The sequence below is a fragment of the Diospyros lotus genome, chromosome 5 (genome assembly GCF_014633365.1).
Source record: "Diospyros lotus cultivar Yz01 chromosome 5, ASM1463336v1, whole genome shotgun sequence".
Lineage (NCBI taxonomy): Eukaryota > Viridiplantae > Streptophyta > Magnoliopsida > Ericales > Ebenaceae > Diospyros > Diospyros lotus.
In genome coordinates this window covers 12,389,804-12,411,520 of record NC_068342.1, presented here as the reverse complement: position 1 = coordinate 12,411,520, position 21,717 = coordinate 12,389,804, and the positions used below count along the sequence as shown (strand labels likewise).

The 21,717-nt window shown below is 34.3% G+C and overlaps 1 protein-coding gene across 1 annotated transcript; it reads right to left on the bottom strand.

The window, feature by feature from the left end:
- Window positions 1–8,957: 8,957 nt before the first annotated feature.
- Window positions 8,958–12,861, bottom strand: LOC127802839 (transcription factor UNE10). Its single transcript, XM_052338889.1, has 6 exons — window positions 12,460–12,861; window positions 11,652–12,336; window positions 11,445–11,546; window positions 11,040–11,105; window positions 9,502–9,861; window positions 8,958–9,394 (listed from the first exon to the last, which is right to left on the bottom strand). Exons 1-6 carry the CDS (start codon window positions 12,573–12,575, stop codon window positions 9,311–9,313), a joined length of 1,413 nt encoding a protein of 470 aa, XP_052194849.1. The 5' UTR covers window positions 12,576–12,861; the 3' UTR covers window positions 8,958–9,310.
- Between the last annotated feature and the right edge of the window lie 8,856 nt (window positions 12,862–21,717).

Below are 21,717 nucleotides of genomic sequence, written 5' to 3'. Positions count from 1 at the left end.
ATTTCATGTACTTGTAAATTTATTAATACACACTTAAATAATTGTGCGTTTGTGACTACAAATTCTCATCTCAAAACTGCTCCCATGGTTAGATAATTGGTCATGTTGCAAGGATATATAATTAAATAAAGGATAATATTAATTATTGTCTTAAATTTAATAGTTAAATAATAATAAATATATATTTTTTAGATAAACTAAATATATTATATTTTATTTTAATATTTAAATAATTTCATTAACCCATGATAAATACATGGTGTTTTAAACCATTTAGTCAACTGATAAAATTACTTTAATATTAAAAAAATATAATAAATATACATTATCTACAAAAAAAATACATTTATTTATACTTAACCATTGTTTTTAGGACAATAATTAACATTACCCTTAAATAAAAAATTAAGATTTTTAACAAATGAATATAAATTTAAAAGGTTTTGCTACTTAACTATTTTCTTTGGTTTTCAGTATTCAAAAACTCCTAATAATTGGTAAAATATTTTTAAATACGATACATTTATTATCAATCAAAAAAATGTTAAGATGCTAAAAAGAGCAATGTTACTTGCATATTCATGTTGAGTTCATTAATCAATTACCGATACGTCCCTCATTAAATTAAAGTGAAGAGTATATTAGTAATTGTTTAATAGGATATCAATATAGGTGTCAATCTGAACGTGCAAGTAACATTATTCTGTTAAAAATAAGTGTATTAAATAAATCTAAATGAGTTTATTTTACAAAATTCAATTTTAAAAGATAATGTTAATTATTGTCTTTATGGTAATGGCAAGTATAAATAAGTACACCACAAGATATATTATTTTCAGTTTTAAAATAATTTTATTGATTAATAATAAATGTACCGTAATTTACAATATCTTATCAACTAAAAAAATTGTTTGAAATTGAAAATAATGCACCTTATCTAAGAATAAAGTATACTTATTAAATTTAAAAAAATAATTAGCATTATCTAATTTAAAATAATAAACAGTTTTATGTCGTTTGCCTTCACTTTTTAACGTTTAAGGGACTCATTCTAATTTGGAAAAATTACAAAAAGACACCCCTCAGGTTGGGTGAAATTGCATGAAATCTTGAATGTTTGAGAAATAACAATAATTACTCATTGTATTAAAAATACTAAATAACTATTTTACACTTCTTCCTTCTCTTTTTTTCTCACTCCTCTCCTTTGATTAAAAAAATAAAAAACAATTAAAAAATGTCATGTTGATCGCTAAAAACCATTTGAAGAGAGAAAAAAATAAAATAATAATGAATCCAAACTAGATTTAGGTTTATCACGATAAACCCAAGCCAGTCCTAGGTTCATCTAACCTAAATTCATCGTGCAAAGAAAAAGATAATGATTATGAACCCATATGATTTGTTTAGAGAGAAATAAAGAAAGAATAAGAAAAAAAGAAAAATAAATTAATGAGAGATAGAAATAGTGAAACATTTTCATCTCAAACCCAAATCTAAGTTTGAATAAGAGAGAGAATGAAAAAAAAGAAATTAATGAAAAAGAGAGATAATGAAATATTTCATGATAAGCCCAAATTTAGATTTCAAGAAAAAAGAGATAAACCCAAATCAAGAAGAATAAATTAGAGATAAAGTAGAAGTGAAACTTTTCATCTCAAATTTAAATTTGATTTCGAAAAATATAGAGAGAGAGAGAAAAGAAGAAAGAGAAGAAATCAAAGATAAAGAAAGTAAAACACTTTATCTCAAACTTGAATCTGGGTTTGAGATGAATGATGAATCCAAATCTTGGTTGAAGAATAAAAATAAAATCAAAAAGAGAAAAAGAAAATAGATAAATTTACTATTGTGAACAACCCTGCCATTGGTATCATCTTTCCCTTTCGTCGCAGTCTATTGCCATTCACTGTAAATAAAGGGAATGAACAACAAAGGAGGTAGAAAAAAAAAGAGAAACAAAATAAGAAAAAATAAAAATGAGTTTAAATATAAAATATTTTAATTTTTAATGGTAGTTAACTAACGACATGAAAAAAAAAAAAAAGACTATAATATTAAATCTCATGAGTACTTTTTGTATTTTTTTTAAGCACCAAAAATATATTTTACAATTATCCTAAATTTCAGAAGTACTGCATCTGATTTTCTCTTTCAATTTTTTCAGTGCAACAGAGTATTAAACTTCATATTCATTAACGAAGAAGAAGAAGAAGAAGAAGAAGACGAAAGAATACGTACATATATGTAAATAAATAAATGCATTGGAAACACAATATCCGTCGTATTCGAAAACAGATTTTGTGAAAAATAAAATGAAAAATGAATTATTATATATGTAAAAATCATATTAGGAGACAGATAAGAAATATGATTTGCAAAAGCATTAAGATATGATAAGGCTTCGGAAAACGTGAAAAGTGGGTGATTGTAGAACCTGAAAGTGCCCCCAAAAAGGACAAGATTTTCGAGAAGACAAATGCCTCGATTTTCAACATGAGATCGTGTGGTGTTCTCCACCTCCAAGCGTTTCCTCCCCTCTCCAATCATTCATTCCTTCCTTCCTAATGTATATATATATATATGTTGGATATATATATATATATTGCTTTCGGAGGAGGAGATTATGACTCAATTGCTGCTTGGATCCATAGGTAACAATCAATTTATTATTATTATTATTATACATAAATAAATTTTAAAAATATTCAAATATGTTTAGTTGACGTTGAAAAAGCAAAGTCACGTTAACGACTTTACCTTCTCAATTGAGTGGAGTGGAGTGGAGTGATTAAAATATATTGTCCAGAAAGTAATTGCCGTTAACAGGTAATTCCTTCATTCTTTTACTGTTACTGATACGCACCCTTTTTGTCTGTCATAATCATTCGTTCTAATTGGCAATTGCTTTGCTTCCCGGGGAGGGAGATAGAGAGAGAGAGCTCATCTTTGGGACAATTAATTAATTAATTATAACCCAACACCCAGCACCATACCATGGCTGTATTGCTATCCATGTTTAGATTTCAATTAATTAATTGATTAATTCCTTCACCACTTATCATACAATTGATTCCGAACTCAAATAAATTAATAGAGTTTACAGATCTTCTGTTTTCTTTTTAGAAGATCTATAAAGCAAACCAGTGGCACCCACAACTGAACTTGGGGGGGGACATAGTAAGTGATGTTATTTTAGCCATGAGAAAATAATAATAATAAAAAAAATCAATCCTAATAACTGGTAACTATGAATAGTAGATATTATTTTCATGATTTTATATAAAGATATATATATATATATATATTTTAGTGAAATGTGAAGTGAATCAAAATTGAAGTGGTGATGGAGGTTGCCCCAGCAAACAGCTTCTGGTTGAAGCCAAACTACTCATTTATGGTTGCTTCCAATAATTGCATCTGTCCATTTCATTTCACATTTCACATCAACACAACAACAAACAAATGACAATTGAATTGCCTTGGTGGGTTTCCCATTTTCCTTTACATTATCATTTTTATTACGAGAACAATGTGGACTAATACTCTTTTTTGCCTCATATTTGACATGATCGTCCTTACGTTGTTCTTATCGTTCGTATATTTGATTTTTGTAAAGAAGATAAATTATAAGATAAAACTTTATCTCACCGCATAAGATAAAAAATCGAATCCACAACTTATTAATGTAAATTATAACTTATCGTAACCTAACTACTTGATTTATACCTTAAAATTTTTTATATACTTACCAAATGTGAATCAACAAGGAGAGAGATTGCAGATTTTTGTCTTTTAAATAACATGTTATTTTCTTTCTTTAAATGATTTTTTTTTAAGACAAGATTGTATAGTTATCATATGCATCTTTTATTAAAGTAAATGATATTTTATATAAGACAAAATTAATCTTTATACTTGCCTATAAAAAGTTTCTATACACCTAACTCACTCTCAATTAAAAACTCATTTTAAAGAGATAATTTCATATTAAAAGTAAACCAATGAATATATATTATAATTATTGTAGACTAGGGTATAAGTAGGGACCTTATTCCTATCATCTTAATTACTTGTATTCAATTGATATTAATTTCAAGTACCTTATTCATACCCTCCTATAGATATTTTTTGATATCTAAACCTTTTTGTATGATAGAGTTTTAAAAACTTAATATCCACAAGAGTAAGGTTACTATTGTCATCCTCAATAATTAAATTCTAATTGCATCAAATTCATTAATACTTAAATATAAAGAAAATAATAATCAAAATATTTTTTAATTACAAAATATGTCACTCATTGTTGTACCACTCCTTGTGGGGGGAGGGGGGAGATTTCCTCCGTTGGTTATCTCTTCATGGATAAGTCATTTTTCTTAAATAGGCCACTCTTTATGGGTAAGCCATTCTCTCCGGAAAAGTTTTTCTTCTTGGATAGGCCATCATTCTTAGGTAAGTATTTTTTTCTCAGGGCACGGCCATTCTTTTCAGGCACGACTTTTCTTCTTAGGATTTGTGACACTTGGCCCTTCGAGTTCCCGAGGATGTGAGACATGTGGCCCTCCGAAGTCTTGAGGAAGTGGGACACAAGTCCCTCCGAGATTCTTGGGAATCACACTTATAAATACCTAGCTACAAAATAGAAAAAAAATGGAGGACTTCCACTTTCAATAACATCTACGCTTATTTACTGCATATCATCGACAATTGTTTTTGTTCGATACTAATTTAAGCATCAGAAGGTCATTGTGGGCAAGAAATTTCATAAGCCTTTTAACCATTGTTCGTGATCACAACTTACTAGGAGGAAGCCAACATTTTCCCAAAACACAAAGCCTTCTTGGAACACTCAACGTCCTTCCCGAAAGTAGCTGGGCACCTTTTTTCCGAGTTCCTTCCAGTCGGGTCTCATGTCTTCCTCTTAGAAGCTAACTAGCTGGAGAGCTTATCCTTCATGGGTAGTACATTTTTCTCGAACAATTTACTTTTCTCGGGGTGTGTATTCTTCTTGGATAGGCCATCATTCTTAGGTAAGTATTTTTTTCTCGGGGCACAACCATTCTTTTCGGGCATGACTTTTCTTCTTAGGATTCATGACACGTGGCACTCCGAGTTCCCAAGGATGTGAGACACGTGGCCCTTCAAAGTCTTGAGGAAGTGGGACACATGTCCTTCCGAGATTCTCGAGAATCACACTTATAAATACCTAGCTACAAGATAGAAAAAAAGTGGAGGACTTCTACTTTCAATAACATCTACGCTCATTTACTGTATATCATCGACAATTATTTTTGTTCGATACTAACTTAAGCATCGGAAGTTCATCGTGGGCGAGAAATTTCACAAGCCTTCTAATCATTGTTCGTGATCACAACTTACTAGGAGGAAGCCAACATTTTCCCAAAACATGAAGCCTCATTCTTGGAACACTCAACGTCCTTCCCGAAAGTAGTTGGGCACCTTTCCTCCGAGTTCCTTCCAGTCGGGCCTCATGTCTTCCTCTTAGAAGCCAGCTAGCTGGAGAGCTCATCCTTCCTGGGTAGTACATTTTTCTTGAACAATTTACTCTTCTCGGGGTGTGTATTCTTCTTGGATAGGCCATCATTCTTAGGTAAGTATTTTTTTCTCGGGGCACGACCATTCTTTTCGAGCACGACTTTTCTTCTTAGGATTTGTGACACGTGGCCCTCCAAAGTCTTGACAAAGTGAGACACATGTCCTTTCGAGATTCTCAGGAATCACACTTATAAATACCTAGCTACAAGATAGAAAAAAAATGGAGGACTTCTACTTTCAATAACATCTACGCTCATTTACTATATATCATCGACAATTGTTTTTGTTCGATACGAACTTAAGCATCAGAAGGTCATCGTGAGCGATAAATTTCACAAGCCTTTTAACTATTGTTCGTGATCACAACTTACTAGGAGGAAGCTAACATTTTCCCAAAACATGAAGCCTCATTCTTGGAACACTCAGTGTCCTTCTCGAAAGTAGCTAGGCACCTTTCCTCCGAGTTCCTTCCAGTCAGGCCTCATGTCTTTCTCACAGAAGCCAACTAGCTGGAGAGCTCAGCCTTCCTGGGTAGTACATTTTTCTCAAACAATTTACTCTTCTTGGGGTGTGTATTCTTTTTTGAATCCCATTTTTCCTCTCGAAAGTCGCCTTCACGGAACTTTCTTTTTCCACCCGGAAGCCACCTTCCCAAAGCATTATCTTTCCTCCCATAAGCTTCCTTCTTGGAGTTCGACCTTTCGAAGCCGACTATCCTTTTTTCTTGGCAAGCACTCTTGCCCGAAGCTGAACAAACACTAAGCAATTATTCTTGCACTATTATAAATTTTAATTGTTATATTTTTGACAAGTATTATTCCTATAACATATTTATAAAAGAAAAATAACAAAGACATTAATTTTAAATTAAAAAACATAAAAGTTATTAACTCAAGCTGTCACAATTGTGTGTGTATATAGATGTATATATTATTCTTGAATGCACATTTTAGTCCCAAAAATATTTTTATGAATTAGATCGAGTCGTTCTACAGGGCCCGATGGGCCTACCGAGCAACTCACAGAAGGGGGCAAAAAAGACAATTTTGTCCCGCCTACTTTGCAAATTTAAAGGCGGGCCACTGTTCTCATTTTCTGGTGCGTCTCCATTGCCATGGTCGTCGCCTTGCCTCGCTGTCGCGCCTCACTACCATTACCTCTTTGCCATAGTCGCTCGCCTCGCCCTCACCGACAGTTGATGGCAAGGGAGACGCATTAGAACAAAAGAAAATTCATGAATAGGAAGAGAGAAAACAAGGTATAGCCTCTCGTAAACCCGTCGAGCTTTCTAATATTTTCTGAATTACATTAGATGTACCCACGCAGTTGGAATTAATGATGCAATCTCCACTTGGCATGATTAGACTCACCACCGATCCTCTGATTCTACAGTAGTTTATGTATGGTGGAGACCCAAACCATTCCAAAAAAGCTATTACGTCAGTGGATATTTTGTACGATAAGCTAGTGTCATCCAACACATCCTATCCTTTTGACTACGCATACCCAATTTCATGGCTATTAAAACTTCCCATTTTGCTGTGGGCAAGATATTTTATATATATATATATATATATGAGAGAGAGAGAGATCAACGTTGGTGATAACAAGCAATGATTGAGTCAAAGGATTCATTCAAACGTTTCCTTTTTAATTTAATTAACTATGGTTAACTGTCAAAGTAATTAAGGATTCAGAGGTCAAGTTGACTTGACTTGGTGGAATAACTCGTCAAAACTAAGCCAGATTGGATTAGGTTTTTAAGGAAAATAAAATTTGGGTATGTATATAAACAGTGCCGAACCTGAGTTTTTTTGGGCTTGAGGTGAAATATAAAAATGAGCTCCTGAAATATAACCGCTGAAAGTTGAAGCAGATCTGAAATTAGATCTTCTAAGAAACAAATTTAAAAGACTGAATCTAATGAGCCAATCGACAATCGAGATGCAGCGAGCCACCAGCGATAGCGAGCGAAAGAGCAAGAGGCAACGAGTCATCGGCCACAACCCACAAGGGCGAGTGATCGAGCAGAGCAACGAGAGACTATGCTTGCTCGACGAGCAACAAAGCGAGCGATCGGCCACGAAGGTGAGGCAGTGAGGTCGAGCAACCACCGATCGAGCAGCGAGAGAGGAGAGAAAGAGTGCGAGAGCGAGAAAGTGAGGGTGAGGGCGACCGACGACGGAACAATAGCTAGAGGCTAGAGCGAGGGCGAGGCGTGACGGAACGAGAGAGGTAGGGCTAGGGTAGCGAGTGAAAAAAAAAAAGGGAGAAGGGTCGCAAATTTTGTAGACGAGAAGAGGGTGGGCGACTGGGCTAGGCAATGTGCCCTTACAAATAGGGATGTTTTCAATTTATGGGCCCTTAACTAGTGAAATTTTCGTGAACCCTGAGACAGCTACCTCGTGAAAGGTTTGGCCATGTATATAAGAGAAATCTACTATAGGTAAAGAGTAGAAAATTTTAATGGGGCGTTAAAATTTGGTTGCCAGCATGGATTTTGAGTGGTCACGCCTCCTTAATTTTGGAGAGGATATATATGTGTATATAATTGAATGGTTACAGAAAGTGAAAAAATGTACAAGGAGATTGTTTTCCTGCCTTTCTTCTATGATAGTTTTGAGGTTCATAGAAGGGTTACTATAACAAGAAGAATAATTTAATTCATTAATTAAGCTATATTTATATATATATATATGTACATCTGTTGCATGCATGAAATTAACTTCCCTCCATCCATGCAAATATGTGGTGAGCCCTGGAATGAGCTAAAACAATTGGAAATCCAATCATTAATGTGCTCGTCTTTTTGTCAACACTGCATGTTAGGTGTCTCCTTGCACATTGGACATGAATTTGGACCAGATGGGGACACTGTTTGTTGATTTAATTTGGATGAATATATACATATATATATATATATATATAATAGCTGGTTAGTCAAATCATGAACATATATGTACAGCTTCATCTGTGTGGTTGTAGTAGCAAGCCATATTTAATTTGGGAGTGACCGATGCATAACCGATTGATAATTCTTTTGTGTATTAACCTATCTACTTGAATATGTATTTTAGCTAGTTTTGTCTTCAAAAACGTTTCGGTAAAAAAAAATAATAATAAAATAAAATGACCTCACTTGTATTGTTATAAAATTATATTCCTCTCCAATAAGAAATTAAGCACCTGTTCAAAGAGTCTGAAATATATATATATATATATATATAGTACACAAGAAGCAATTATGAATAGTAAGACACACTCAAGTTAAAAAGGATGTACCCCAGAAAACTCACAAAATATTTGCCCTTTTGAGTTTGTTTTGTAACCAATTAAAAGTGATGGAATAATAATAACATATTATCCTATCCAGTACATCAATAGTATAATCATTAATGAAGACCAAGAAATATTTATTATTTGTTTACTCCTACTTAAAGAAAGTTTTTAAGTGACTTCCTCAAGAGCAGCTAGCTTGTTGGAGCACCAATTTTCAAACAAAGTAATAAAAGCAAAAGGATGATGAAATATACATAGCTCCAATTCAAACATTTTGCTCCCGTGTTGGCTCCAAGAATATCAACATTAAATTAGTATCGATCTGGAACTAGCTAATTAACATGCAGCTCCACGCACCCTTGTAAATTACACTGCGACCCTTATCTATGTCTATATTAATATATATATATATATATATATATAGTTCTAAAGCAGCTCCATGTTCAGATCCAATATTTATAACTCTCATTAGTCATTCCTTAGAAACAGAAGATGGAGGCTGGTGCAGTTGCTGATACAATGCCGCCATTCTGCTGTATGCATCCATCGTCATAGGCTACAACAAATTAAACCATATATATACAGAATCAGCCTTGTTTATGCCATATATAAACACTAAATATATATTTAGGTGTCGAATCCGAAAATTAATCAGATTTTGACCTGTTGGCATGCAAGGAAAGTGGTCATGGGGTCCGGAATGACTGTGGCTGCCGGAGTGGACAATCGGTCGCCGGAGCCGTCCCATGGAGCCAGGGGCATGAAGGCGGTGGGGTGAAGGACGGGGTGCATTCCGGTGAGGTTGGGGCGGCTCATGCTGTTTATATCCATGACGCTCATTCCGATTCCCATACCCATTCCCATTCCCATTCCCATCGGGGCCATCATCGACAACTGCAGCTGTTGCTGTAGGGTCATCGGCATCATGATCGACGACATGTTCATTCTGCTCATCATCTGAACTTGAGCTTGCAGTTGCTTTAGATACTCTATCACCTCGTCCAGCATTGAAGCTTTATCAGTCTGAAATTAATATATTCACATCTTTACTCCAAAAACAGTAATTTTTTTATATCCAATAATTGAAGCACCTTGATATTTGGTCCAAATTTTTAGACCTTACTATCAATTTCATAATTAAAATGACAAAAAAAAAAAAAACATGATTGAAGACTGATGAATGCAAATTGAGAATGAGGCCAATTGTAATAACAATGATTGAGGATTGACAAGAACAAGGGTTTGGGTGGAGGGCCTACCATTGGAGGGGGCATTAATGAAGTTGCAGGGGATTTGTATCCACCCCAAATAGGTCCATAGTCAAGTAGTCCCAAAGGGGAGAAGTTTGTGGAGTAGCATCATTGGATGATTCCCCAAATGGGGACTCGCATGCCCACTCCACTTGTACCCATTAAAGCTTCTTTGGACCACTTTGTTATTCTCTGTCACCCTCTGTTTTGCCTCTCCCTATTTGGCCTTTAACCGCAAACCCACTCTTACCTTAGATTTACCCATCATTGGATGTTTTACCCATCCATAATAGACATGTAGATATACTCCTACCGCAGTGTCAAAAAGGGAGTATACCACCCAAATAACTAATAGACTTGACTTTAAGTTTTTGTCTGAAAGACATCACTTACAAAGCTACCACCTCAAAGGTAGTACATATACATTCACCATCCAATTATATATATATATATATATGTACACATTTGATAATGTGGCATTGAGTCAAAACTCTTAATATGCTGACTCATGTGTATGGAAACTTTATTCTGTTCATATTGAAAATGGAAACTTTCAAACTTAAGCGGAAAAAAATGGAAACTTTAAAGCATGAATATTCTGTTAAATCTGATACAATAGGATGTATGCTAACTTTTAAACTAGATAAAAATTATGTAACTTTTTAACACTTAAAGTTCATGTGGGAAAAAAAAAAGGGTAAAATTAACGAACGTTAAGTGCAAATCAAGAGATTTAGGCAATAATTATATGTAAAGATAAATCTATGGGCCCCCGAGTATCGAATAGGAGAGGACAAGCTATGACAATGGGGACGACAAGATTGTGAGGTGCCTTTCCGTGAGTATCAAATTAACGTTACAAGATTGACAAGATTAAGAAAATATTTCCATCTTGAATATTAGCAGAAATATTAAGATATATGAAAATAATTGGGGAACAGAGCTTCACACCTTACTGGAATTAGGCACCAGTTTCTGCAATGTCTTCATCCTTTGGTTGATCTTATCTCTTCTTTTCTGAACAAACATAAATAAAATTAATTCCCACATAAGCTAAAATTGACAACACAACTTATATGAGGAGTTAAATAAAAAAGAAAAAAAAAGGTTTTAGGTTGATAAAATTTTGGAAACTTCCATATCGAGTGATGTTCCAATATCTTATGTAATAAAGAATCGTATATAATTATTAGTACATATGTATCAATATATGTTGGCAAGATGTTCTAAGATTGTAAGTCATGAAAATTGTTTTCCGACTTTGAATAAAGGACGGCGGTTACATATGTAGAATTGATGGAATGGAGAAAAGAAGAAAAGGTTGAAAGAGAGGAGGAGGAGGAGGAGGATATATACACGTTCGGACTGATTGTGAATAGCAGCTGCCCGACTCCGTTTGGTTGAGACTGAAGATTTTCCATTTGCTTTCTTATTCTCTTCTTCTCCTCCGGTGTCTGTCTGCTTTCAGATTTAAAAAAAAAAAAAACATTTCTTAGAAAATGAAGATGAAGATTTCGTTAAAAAAAGAAGAAATTTCTGAGCAAATAGGAACAAATAAGTTGCCTGGGGTCGGCTGTGACAAACGGAGTCGTGGTCGTCGCCGGTGGTGGTGGTCTTGGTGCCCTGCTTGCCGGAGCTGGTGTTCTCCGGCGACCCCATGGAAGTAGACGTGAAGACGCACGGACCCAACTCCCTCTCGCAAGTGTCCAGCGTCATCTGCCGGCTGTAGGTGGCGCTGCCACTGACGCTGTTGTCCCTGCTGCTCCACTCCGGCGCCGCAGCCCCAACCGGCACATTCGCCGGCCTGGCACCCTTCACCGCCTCCCCGGTGTTGTTCTCCAGTGTGTTGTTGGTGGTGGTGGCCCCGCTGCACGACCCCACGCGCGTGGAGCACCCCACCCAGCACGTGCCTATCCCCTCCAGCACGTGCCCTGATGCCGCCGGTTCCTGCGTCCCGTTCGAGCACGGCACCAGCGCGTCCATCGTCATGGTTGCCGACGCCGCCGCAGCCTGCCTGTCGTCGAACCACGGCACCAGCTCCTCGCAGGCGGCGGGCTTCCCCTTGGGGAAGAAAGTGGCTTGGTTTACTATAGACTCCAAGGTCCCACCGGCGCGTGGCTTGTCCCAAGTGTATTTCGCCGGCAAAGAATTGGCCGGCAGCTGCTTGGACGCCGCTCGCGGCGGGCCTAGCCCGTGCATGGCCAGCTGCCCATTTTCCCAGGTCAGCTCCGCCACCTCGTAGTCCAACCTGCACCACCACATGCTGCCGCCATAAATAAACTCACACACACACATATATAATCGTGGCGATGTATAAAAGAGAATATATATATAAAGAGGGAGAGAGAGAGAGGGGTGAGAATTAAATTACATGGGAGCGTCGGCGGGAAGGGAAGAAGAAGAGTTTGTAGAGTGGTGGCGAAGAGAGAGGCGAGGAAGAGGGGCGGGATCATCGTCGAGTTCCCAGCTGGGAACACACTGGCTCATGGTGGCGAGCAGGGACTAATAAATGACGATCGATAATCAGTAGGATTCTTTCTGGTGCTCGGTTTACACTAGAGAGAGAGAGAGAGAGAGAGAGGTTTTAATTTAAGGGTGAAGTTGAAGATAGTACTATTCTTACTTTCATCTTTTTTGATAATGGGGAAGCAACATTAATGGAGGAGAGGATATTGGAGAGCAACATTGAGATCGATAGAAGAATTAGCTAGCTAGGATACATTGGAGATAAGAACAATTCTCTTCTCTATGAGAGAGAGAGAGAGAGAGAGAGAGAGAGAGAGAGAGAGGCGATGGCCCCAGCGCCTGAAAGAGAAGAAATTGGAGGAGAATCTGTAAAAGAAGATATTGTGGGGAGAGGGAACTTTCCAGTTTCAACTTTCAACTTGCCTCACACTTTCCATTGGCCTCTCTGTACGGCGGTGTTTCAAAGCACCACAGAATTTATATTTATATATGGTTATTTACTCATATTTATCATAATAAACAAATCTTTTTTCACACATAATTTACTAAAAAAAATATTATTATTTTTTTTTATGTTTTTGAATTTAGAATTAACAATTTAATTTTTATACATGGATCCATCCAACTTAATTTATATTTTGTCTTAATTCTTGATTCACCTACCTTTAATTTCACCACCCTTAATCCATGCATATATATGGCAAAACAATTAATCTTATCTTTTGGTTGTGGAAGAAATTTTAAATATATAATTAACCTCATGAAAATATTATATCATCTTAATTATAAAATTAATATTTATTCTAACTCTATAATATATTCTTAATTAGTTTATATCTTTTTTTTATTATTATTGGTAACACTAGTTTACATACTAATTTCATAATTTTAGAAATTAGTACATTTTTAATTGTTTTACTTCTTAATTAATTGATATTTGAGATATATTAATTCATGATTTCCCCAACTTTTCGATAAAAATATATTATTAGACTAATGTAGTATCCATATTAAAAAAATAAATATAATTAACAACTTTTATTTCAAATGAATAATACACTTTAGAAAAACGGAATCAACTTTTAACAAATAAAGATATGCTAACATAATTTTTTCTTTATTCTAAAATTAATTCGTATTACAACAATATGTATATGTTTATTTTTACAAATACAAGCTATACTTTTTAATACATATTTTTATTAATGAATATTTCATATAGAGACTTTAAATATAACACCTTAAGCATTTATCTTATTATAATTTATATATATCAACAGGATTTAAACTCATGTGAAAATTTTTTACTATTTGTGTCGACTAACACAAAATTTATTATTCCAACATAGCCGAATTGAGAGAAAGACATGAATTTATTGAAAAAGAGTTAGGACCCACACATTCACTATCTATAAATTCGCGTCGCAGACAATATAATAACTCTGTTAAGTACATATCACTACACTAAATTAATTATTATTTAGATTTTGTATCTAAAATGTATATAAAAACTAAACTACAATTATTAATTATTATTTAATTGCATTTTATTTGGAATTTTTCACATGATGAAAGCTACCAACGGTAAAAAATGAAGGGGAGTGTGCGTGGGAAGGGAGGGCAAGCGGAGACCACGAGTGGGAGGGCAAGCGGAGACCACGAGTGGGTGAACAGGGAATAGACTTCTCACCACGCGCTCTGTCCATATGAATGAAACCAATATACTCTCAGCCACCCACTTCCTCTGTCCACATTTGTAGGTCCTTTTTAATTGCTTATTGCTGAAAAATATAATTATTAAAATGTTTTTATTTTTTTGAAGAAATAAATAAAGTAAAGAAATAGGAATAATGACGTGAATATTACATGCGTTAATCTTACTTGATGAACTTAAAATTATACACCTTAATAAAATAAAATATCACATCTTAATATTATAGTGTTGAGTCAGTCACTTAAATTGTTTATCTCCAAGTATCTTTTATTTCTACAAACCTATATATATCTCATTGTTATTATAGAATTTTTAATGATATGTCATGGGAAAAAATTTACTAAAAGGTAAAAAGCCCAAATATAACCCGTACCAAATAGTCATTTAGAGACTGTAAGAGGTCCGAAAAAGACTCCAATCTCCAAAAGATTGTAAAAAGTCACAGATAGATTATTCTCCCAGAAATTATAAGAGATCCTAATTAAACTTAGTCTTCCAAAAACTAACATACAAACCCCCTTGAAAAAAAATCTCAAATATGATAACTCTAACATTCGAAAATCCCTTCGAGAATTTCGTAAAGGATATGCATGGTCAACAAAAATCTTAATCTACTTGATCTCAAAATATCAAGAATGTCTATCAAACCTCCACACTCCTTTATAAATAGATGAACTCTCATTAAATATATATATATATTATTAATACTAATTCAACAGTTTTGCAACTTCTTTAAGTATCGAAATATTCACGCAAGGACTAGCCTGTGCCTTCTGTGTTAGCGTTAGTGTCATAATACTAGATTTAGATCACATCTAGTATGTGTAATAAGGGATTAATGATGTATTCTTGCAAATTAATAAATAGTTATAGCTTTATTCATAACTCTTCTCTCAAATATGAACAAGTCCTTAGATTTCCTACTAATAATTTTATTCATAAATTGTTAAGAATACATGACAAAGATGTTTAGTTTGTGATTTCTTAAACTAATTCTCAATCCTCGGATTTTTCAAAAGAGAAATATGATTAATCAATTGTGGATTAACACATGAGTTACTACCATTGATTAGTACACTATAAGAATTTAAGCTTCTTGTGATAAATTAATTTGTCACAATAATTGTAGAAATTGTCACAACATACTTATTGTGACGAAATTAGTTTGTCACATATTAGTCACAACGAGTCATATTGCATGAGATGTAGATAGTAGACATGCGGGTAAATGTTAATTGAATGTCTATTGAATGTGGCGCATGTAATAGATCACATGACAGAGAGAATTATTGATATGTTACTGGTTTTTGATTACGTAACCGATCCTCATACTAGAGACAATACAGTTGTCTTGTATGATGGTGTCGTAGAACGGAACTATCCAAAGTAAGAAGTTGGAATGCTATATGTGTGGTCTTTGTGTAGTAGTGTGTGAAGACAGGTGATTGCCAATGGGATCATTGAGCTTAGGCGTGAGACGAACATTTTATGCGATCGTAGTTCGGTTTGTGATTGTCTAAACCCCTGGCAAATGTGCGCATGATGGAAAATGAGTTTTCAATGTCGAAAGGAGTTTCGATGTGTCATTTTGATCACACAACACTAGATCTTGGCATAACTATCGAGTCTTGTGAGTTTAATCAGTCCATGACTCTCACTCGGTTAGAATGTTAGTCAATAAAAGGATTATAATACATGGTAATCAAAAGATTAAATAGGTTTACAAAAAGTATTGATTTCATTGCCATTAGAATTGTCCTGAATTTATGATAATGGACACTTAAGATCTCTCAAGGTGCTTTGGCGAGATGGAGAGATCCTCATAGTAGATCAAAGTGTTCAATTGGCGTCACAGATACTTCTTTCTTATTTGTTATTGAGATGGTCAATGTGATTAGTTGATCTCTCACTTCCTGGATTTTAGATTCTAGTGCTATATCTCACACATATATATTTGCATGCAAGATCTTGAGACGAGTAGGCCACTTCAGAAGTGGGAAGTTGTTCTTAAAGTGGGAAATGGTGCAACCTTTGATCTATTAGCTATAGGGACATCTTCTTCCTAGAGATTGTAGCACATAGAGATACGCAGTTGCAGAAGATCGCGTCATTGAAAAATGTCGCAAACCCACTGATCAAAGCACTGACACAAGCATAACTAGATCGTCACATTGAGAATATGGGTATTAGATACCAGGTGATGATGCAATAGTATTTTATAAATTAGTATTAGTGCAAGTGTGAGATTGTTAGTATTAATGCCCTAATGATATATTTAGATGAAATCTAGTATGTGTAATAAAGGACTAATGATGTATTTTGGCAAATTAATAAATGGTCACATATTCATTCAAACTCTCATTTTATATGTAAATGAGTCTTTAGATATCTTGATAAATATATTATTCTTAAGTTGTTAAGAATATATAACAAAGATCTTTAGTTTGAGATTTCTTAAAGTGATTCTCGGTTCTCAGAAGATGAATATTATTAATCGATTACGGACTGACACATGGACTACTACCATTGATTAATATGAGATGTTAATAATAATGGATGGTGAATCACATGTTATATTGTATGAGATGTAGATAGTAGACATGTGGGTAGACGTTTATTGAATGCGATGCTTTCAATAGATCACATGGTTAAGAGAATTAATAATCTTTTATTAGTTTTCAATAGTGTAACTGATTCTCAGACAAGAGATAATATGGTTGTCTTGTATGTTGGTGTCAAAGATTTATCTTTGAACGGAACCATTCGAAATGAAAGGTAGGAATTCTCTCTGTGTTGTCTTTATGCAGTAGTGTATGGATACATGTGATTATTGATGTGATCCATTGACCTTAGGCGAATATCTTATGCGATTTCAATTGGTTTGCGATTATCTAAACCCCAAGCCAGAGTTTCCAATGTTGGAAGGAATTCTAATGTGTCATTTCGATCATACCACATTAGATCTTGGCATAACTACCGAGTCCTATGAGTTTAATTAGTTAATGACTTCCACTCAATCGGGATGTTAGTTAATAGAAGGATTATAGTACATAGTAATCGAAATAAAAAATAGGTTTATAAGAAATATCGACTTCATTGCCATTAGGATCGTCATGAATCTATGGTAGAGGACATTCAAGATCTTTTAGGGTGCATTGGGAAAATGAAGATTCTCATAGTAAATCAGAGTGTTCAATCGGAGTCAAAGAGTTTAACTTGAGCTCATTGCTACATGATCGTAAATCTAGAAAGTCACACGTATAGTAGGCAACACACTGGATTAGTGATCCATCGCTATTAGTGTATTCTTTATCATTAAGGAATTAATGATAATAGATGTTGTTAAGAGTTAATAAAAGGATCAACGAACTGTTAAGAGTTGATAGTTGGATACTATTAAGAGTTAATGGGAATCGTTAAGAGTTAACATGTATGCCGTTAAGAGTTGACGGGAGGTTTTGATTCTATTAAAAGCTAGTGGAAAATCTATTAAGAGTTAATAACGAGCATTGATGTAGTAAATTGAAAGTTGCAATGGAAGGCACAAAGGAGTCGATTGTTGCTTTTGGGTGGTCAATTTTGCTCAAGTGGGCCAAAAACGGTCGACTAGTTCCTGTAACGGTCGACAACCTTGTGAGTGGGATTTCACTCATGTGTTTTCTTATTTTGTCACTTTCGGTAATAGAGCATTTAATGCTCTGTTGCTACTTTAAATATGTTGTTTTGTAGAGTATTAAATGAGAAGAGATAAGCGAACGATTAAAAAAGAAGAGAAAATAGATAATTGCTCTCTCATGCAAGTAATTGACCACTTATTCTAATGGGTCTATGCGAACTTCTCAGGGGGGTCACCCATCCCTGGATTATCCCAGGTCAAGCACGTTTAACTCGGGAATTCTTCGCCAACATTAAGCCCAAAAGGTATCCAACTGGTGTTATTTTCTTTCTTACACTATCCTTGATATATACTAATCTCTCTAGGCTCTCGGGATATTACATTCTCCCCCCCCTTAAGCACATGACGTCCTCGTCATGTGACTTTACAACTGGTCCCAGATCTCTCCCGTCCAGTGTCCCTGGTCTAGTACCCCCAGCCTTGGGCTAGTACATGGTCCCCAGTCCAGTACCCCAGCCTTTGGCTAGTATACGGTCCCAACACACGGCCCGGGTCGATTCTGATACCACCTGTAACATTCCGTTCGAGCGATAGGAAAGATCGGAATAACTTATTCTGATGGGCCTACGCGAACTTCTCAGGGGGGTCACCCATCCCTGGATTACCCCAAGTCAAGCACGCTTAACTTGGGAGTTCTTCGCCAACATTCAGCCCAAAAGGTATTCAGTTTGTGTTATTTCCTTTCTTAAACTATCCTCGATATATACTAATCTCTCTGGACTCTCGGGATATTACATAAGCAAACGATTAAAAAAGAAGAGAAAATAGATAATTGCTCTCTCATGCAAGCAATTGACCACTTATTCTTCTCATTTCTCACATGGTACTTCTTCTTGTTCTTTTTGCTCCAAAAGCCATCCATCATCTTCTCCCTGCTTTCTTGTTCTTCATGTTGATCCTTGGTCATGAGACGACCGCTTGCATCTGAAAGAACAACCCCACAACCTTGGTTTACCTTCGTTAAGATAGACTAGCACAAGTCCATAAAGGGTTTTGATACAACTTAAGAATAGACTGATTTGGTGCCTTGCATTTGTTAAGGAGGACTGGTCATCCGAATAAGCAGGTTTCGAGAGCTGTTCGAGACAGTTCGTGGGAGCTTTATGGGTGGCCGAAAGCTACAATCCAAATGTGCATCAAACAGCGGGCAATTTCTTCATCCATTGAGGTATACAATACCTAACCCCCTAGGGTTGGATGTTTTTTATATGCATATGGTTGTTATATATTGAGTTTTGCAAAGATTTTTCTTTATGCTTTTGCTGCTTATATGTTGTGTTTTTTAAAATATTTTGAAAACTCATCTCGTCTCTTGCATGATTCATTAATTGTTGGCGTATTCTTTCACTCTGATCATTGTATTCTCTCTTGCAGGATTTGGAAAGACTTGATTAAAGAATTTTCTATTACTAATCTATTATTGTGTCACAACGACAATATATAATGATGTAATTAATAATTCACATTTTTTGTTTAAATTGTTCTTAAATTTATAATAATCTCAATGACATTAATGCACATTTTTTTTATTCCACTTATGTGCTTTGTCAGTGTGTGATAAACTCAATCACACATGTTAGAACTATTTTAAATCACATATGTAAATCATTTTATGTTTAATTTTAATTTTGTGTTATGACTACACATGGAGAGTGACCCCGTCCAAATTAAACTAATATTTTATACAAACATATATTTATTTAGGCCAATATTATAATCCATATAAAAAATATAATCTTATATTCATCAAATGAAGAGAAACTTGTTTGATATTAATTAAAAAGCAAAAACAAATTAAATTTAAGATGTTTATAAATAAAACTCATTAAATTTGAAAATTTGAGTTAGTTGAGTGAAGAGCTAAATGAAGGGCAGAGAGCTAAATGAAGGGTAGGGGTCTGGCTGGAGTGGACTTCCTGGTCACTTTGATATGATGCTGTTCGAGAAAGGAAAATGCTGACTAAGATGCAGTTGTTTTGACATTGACATCTGTGTTTGGATGTGCTCAGAATGTTTTTTTTTAATGTTAATTTTACGTGGAACAAATGAGGGCAAAAGAAAATTAATTAAAAAAAAAAATCACTGGCATTTTCCTTGCGAAGAAAACCCAGACAAAAACAGATATTGGGCCTCACCTTGGCCTGTTAGTCCAAATTTTAAGTACATGGGGCCTGGCCCAATTCACAAAGTTGGGCTAAACCACCCATCGCGTTTGCAATGGCCGGGATTTCTATAAATAATTTTTTGGGTTGATTTTTTTTTTTCATGACTTTTAAGTGTCCAGACTTTGTTTTTGGGTTAATTTTTGTTAACCTTCAAAGCGTCAAAATAATATCATCCATGCTTTTATTTATTGAACTACACCCCCAAGTTTAGGCCACGTTTTCTTTATTATTTTATATTATTTTTAATTTTTTAAAATAATAAAAACGTATTTATTTATTTATTTATTTATTTTCAAAAATATATTTTTTAAAACACAAAAAAAATTGTACATAAAATTAAAAACAAAAAAAAAAAATCTAATTTTGACTGTTTTTATCACAAATATGTTCAAAAATTTTAAAACACAAAAAACATTATAGACAAGTTTTCAACGATTTCAAAACAGACACTCAAAATATAAAATTGAAAATGAATTTAAAACTCAAAATTAAAAATTAAAACACCGAGATAATAGTGTTTGGATTTTAATATGCCATTTCATATCACAAGTTTAGAATTTATACTTTCTTTTGTTTCATTAATGAAGATATGCTCATGTGTAAGTAACATACATTCAGATTTCATAGTGGAGAAGTCAGGCATAATGTTAGATGACTTTCACATGGAGACTTGGTTGATTGAGATACTTTCAAGAGTTGTGCAATAATCTATTTGACAAATATTGCATCGGTTATACTAAGATATTAAACATATTTAGTATTATTTTATTCAAATATTTAGAGTTGTGTAATAATCAACTTTGGTGGGTAAAAATGCGTTGTTTAAATTAAATTATTATTATTGACAACATGTTTATCTATTTTTAACCAAACTAAAACTATAGATTAATAGTTTTGAAAATTTTAACTATAACAGTTAATTAATTGCAGCTATGATAAAAATTTAAAAAGTAAAATCTATCGCATAATACTTAGAAATGTATTCTAAAATATTATTATCTTATAATTAAAAAAAAGTGAAAACAAAACTCAATTAAAAAATAAATTTGACAATTCTTAATAGGTCGAGTAATCGAGAAAGCGATATATCGGTGGGTCATGAGTTTCATTCTCATTCTATATAGTGAGATAAAATTTTATATTTATAATTTATTTTTTTTAAGGTAATCGAGAATATGAATATAAAAATATGTAAAATCGATCATTTTAATAAATTAAAAAAAGAATGAGACTGTTGTCTCATAATATGATTACCAAACCATATTGCAGAATGCCTTTTTAGTTTTTAGCATTTGGACTATCAGATCAGATATGACAAAATCACACGAAAAATGATGAAACAATCCATTTATAAGCCGCCCTTTTCTACCTCTGTACCTGCTTCAACAATCATTCAAACTGAGATGGAGTGCATATCATCTGCCACAAACCCCACCGCCTTCATGTGCATCTGCCATTCAAAAGACTCCACGTCATCAGAATTTGATTTCATTCCAAGGGAGGTGAAGGGGAGGGCGAGGGACCATGCAAGGACGTACGCACTGGATCATTCTCCCTAAGGATAACAACAAGAAGCCGCTGCGCCCCACAAATCTCATCCGTTGAAAT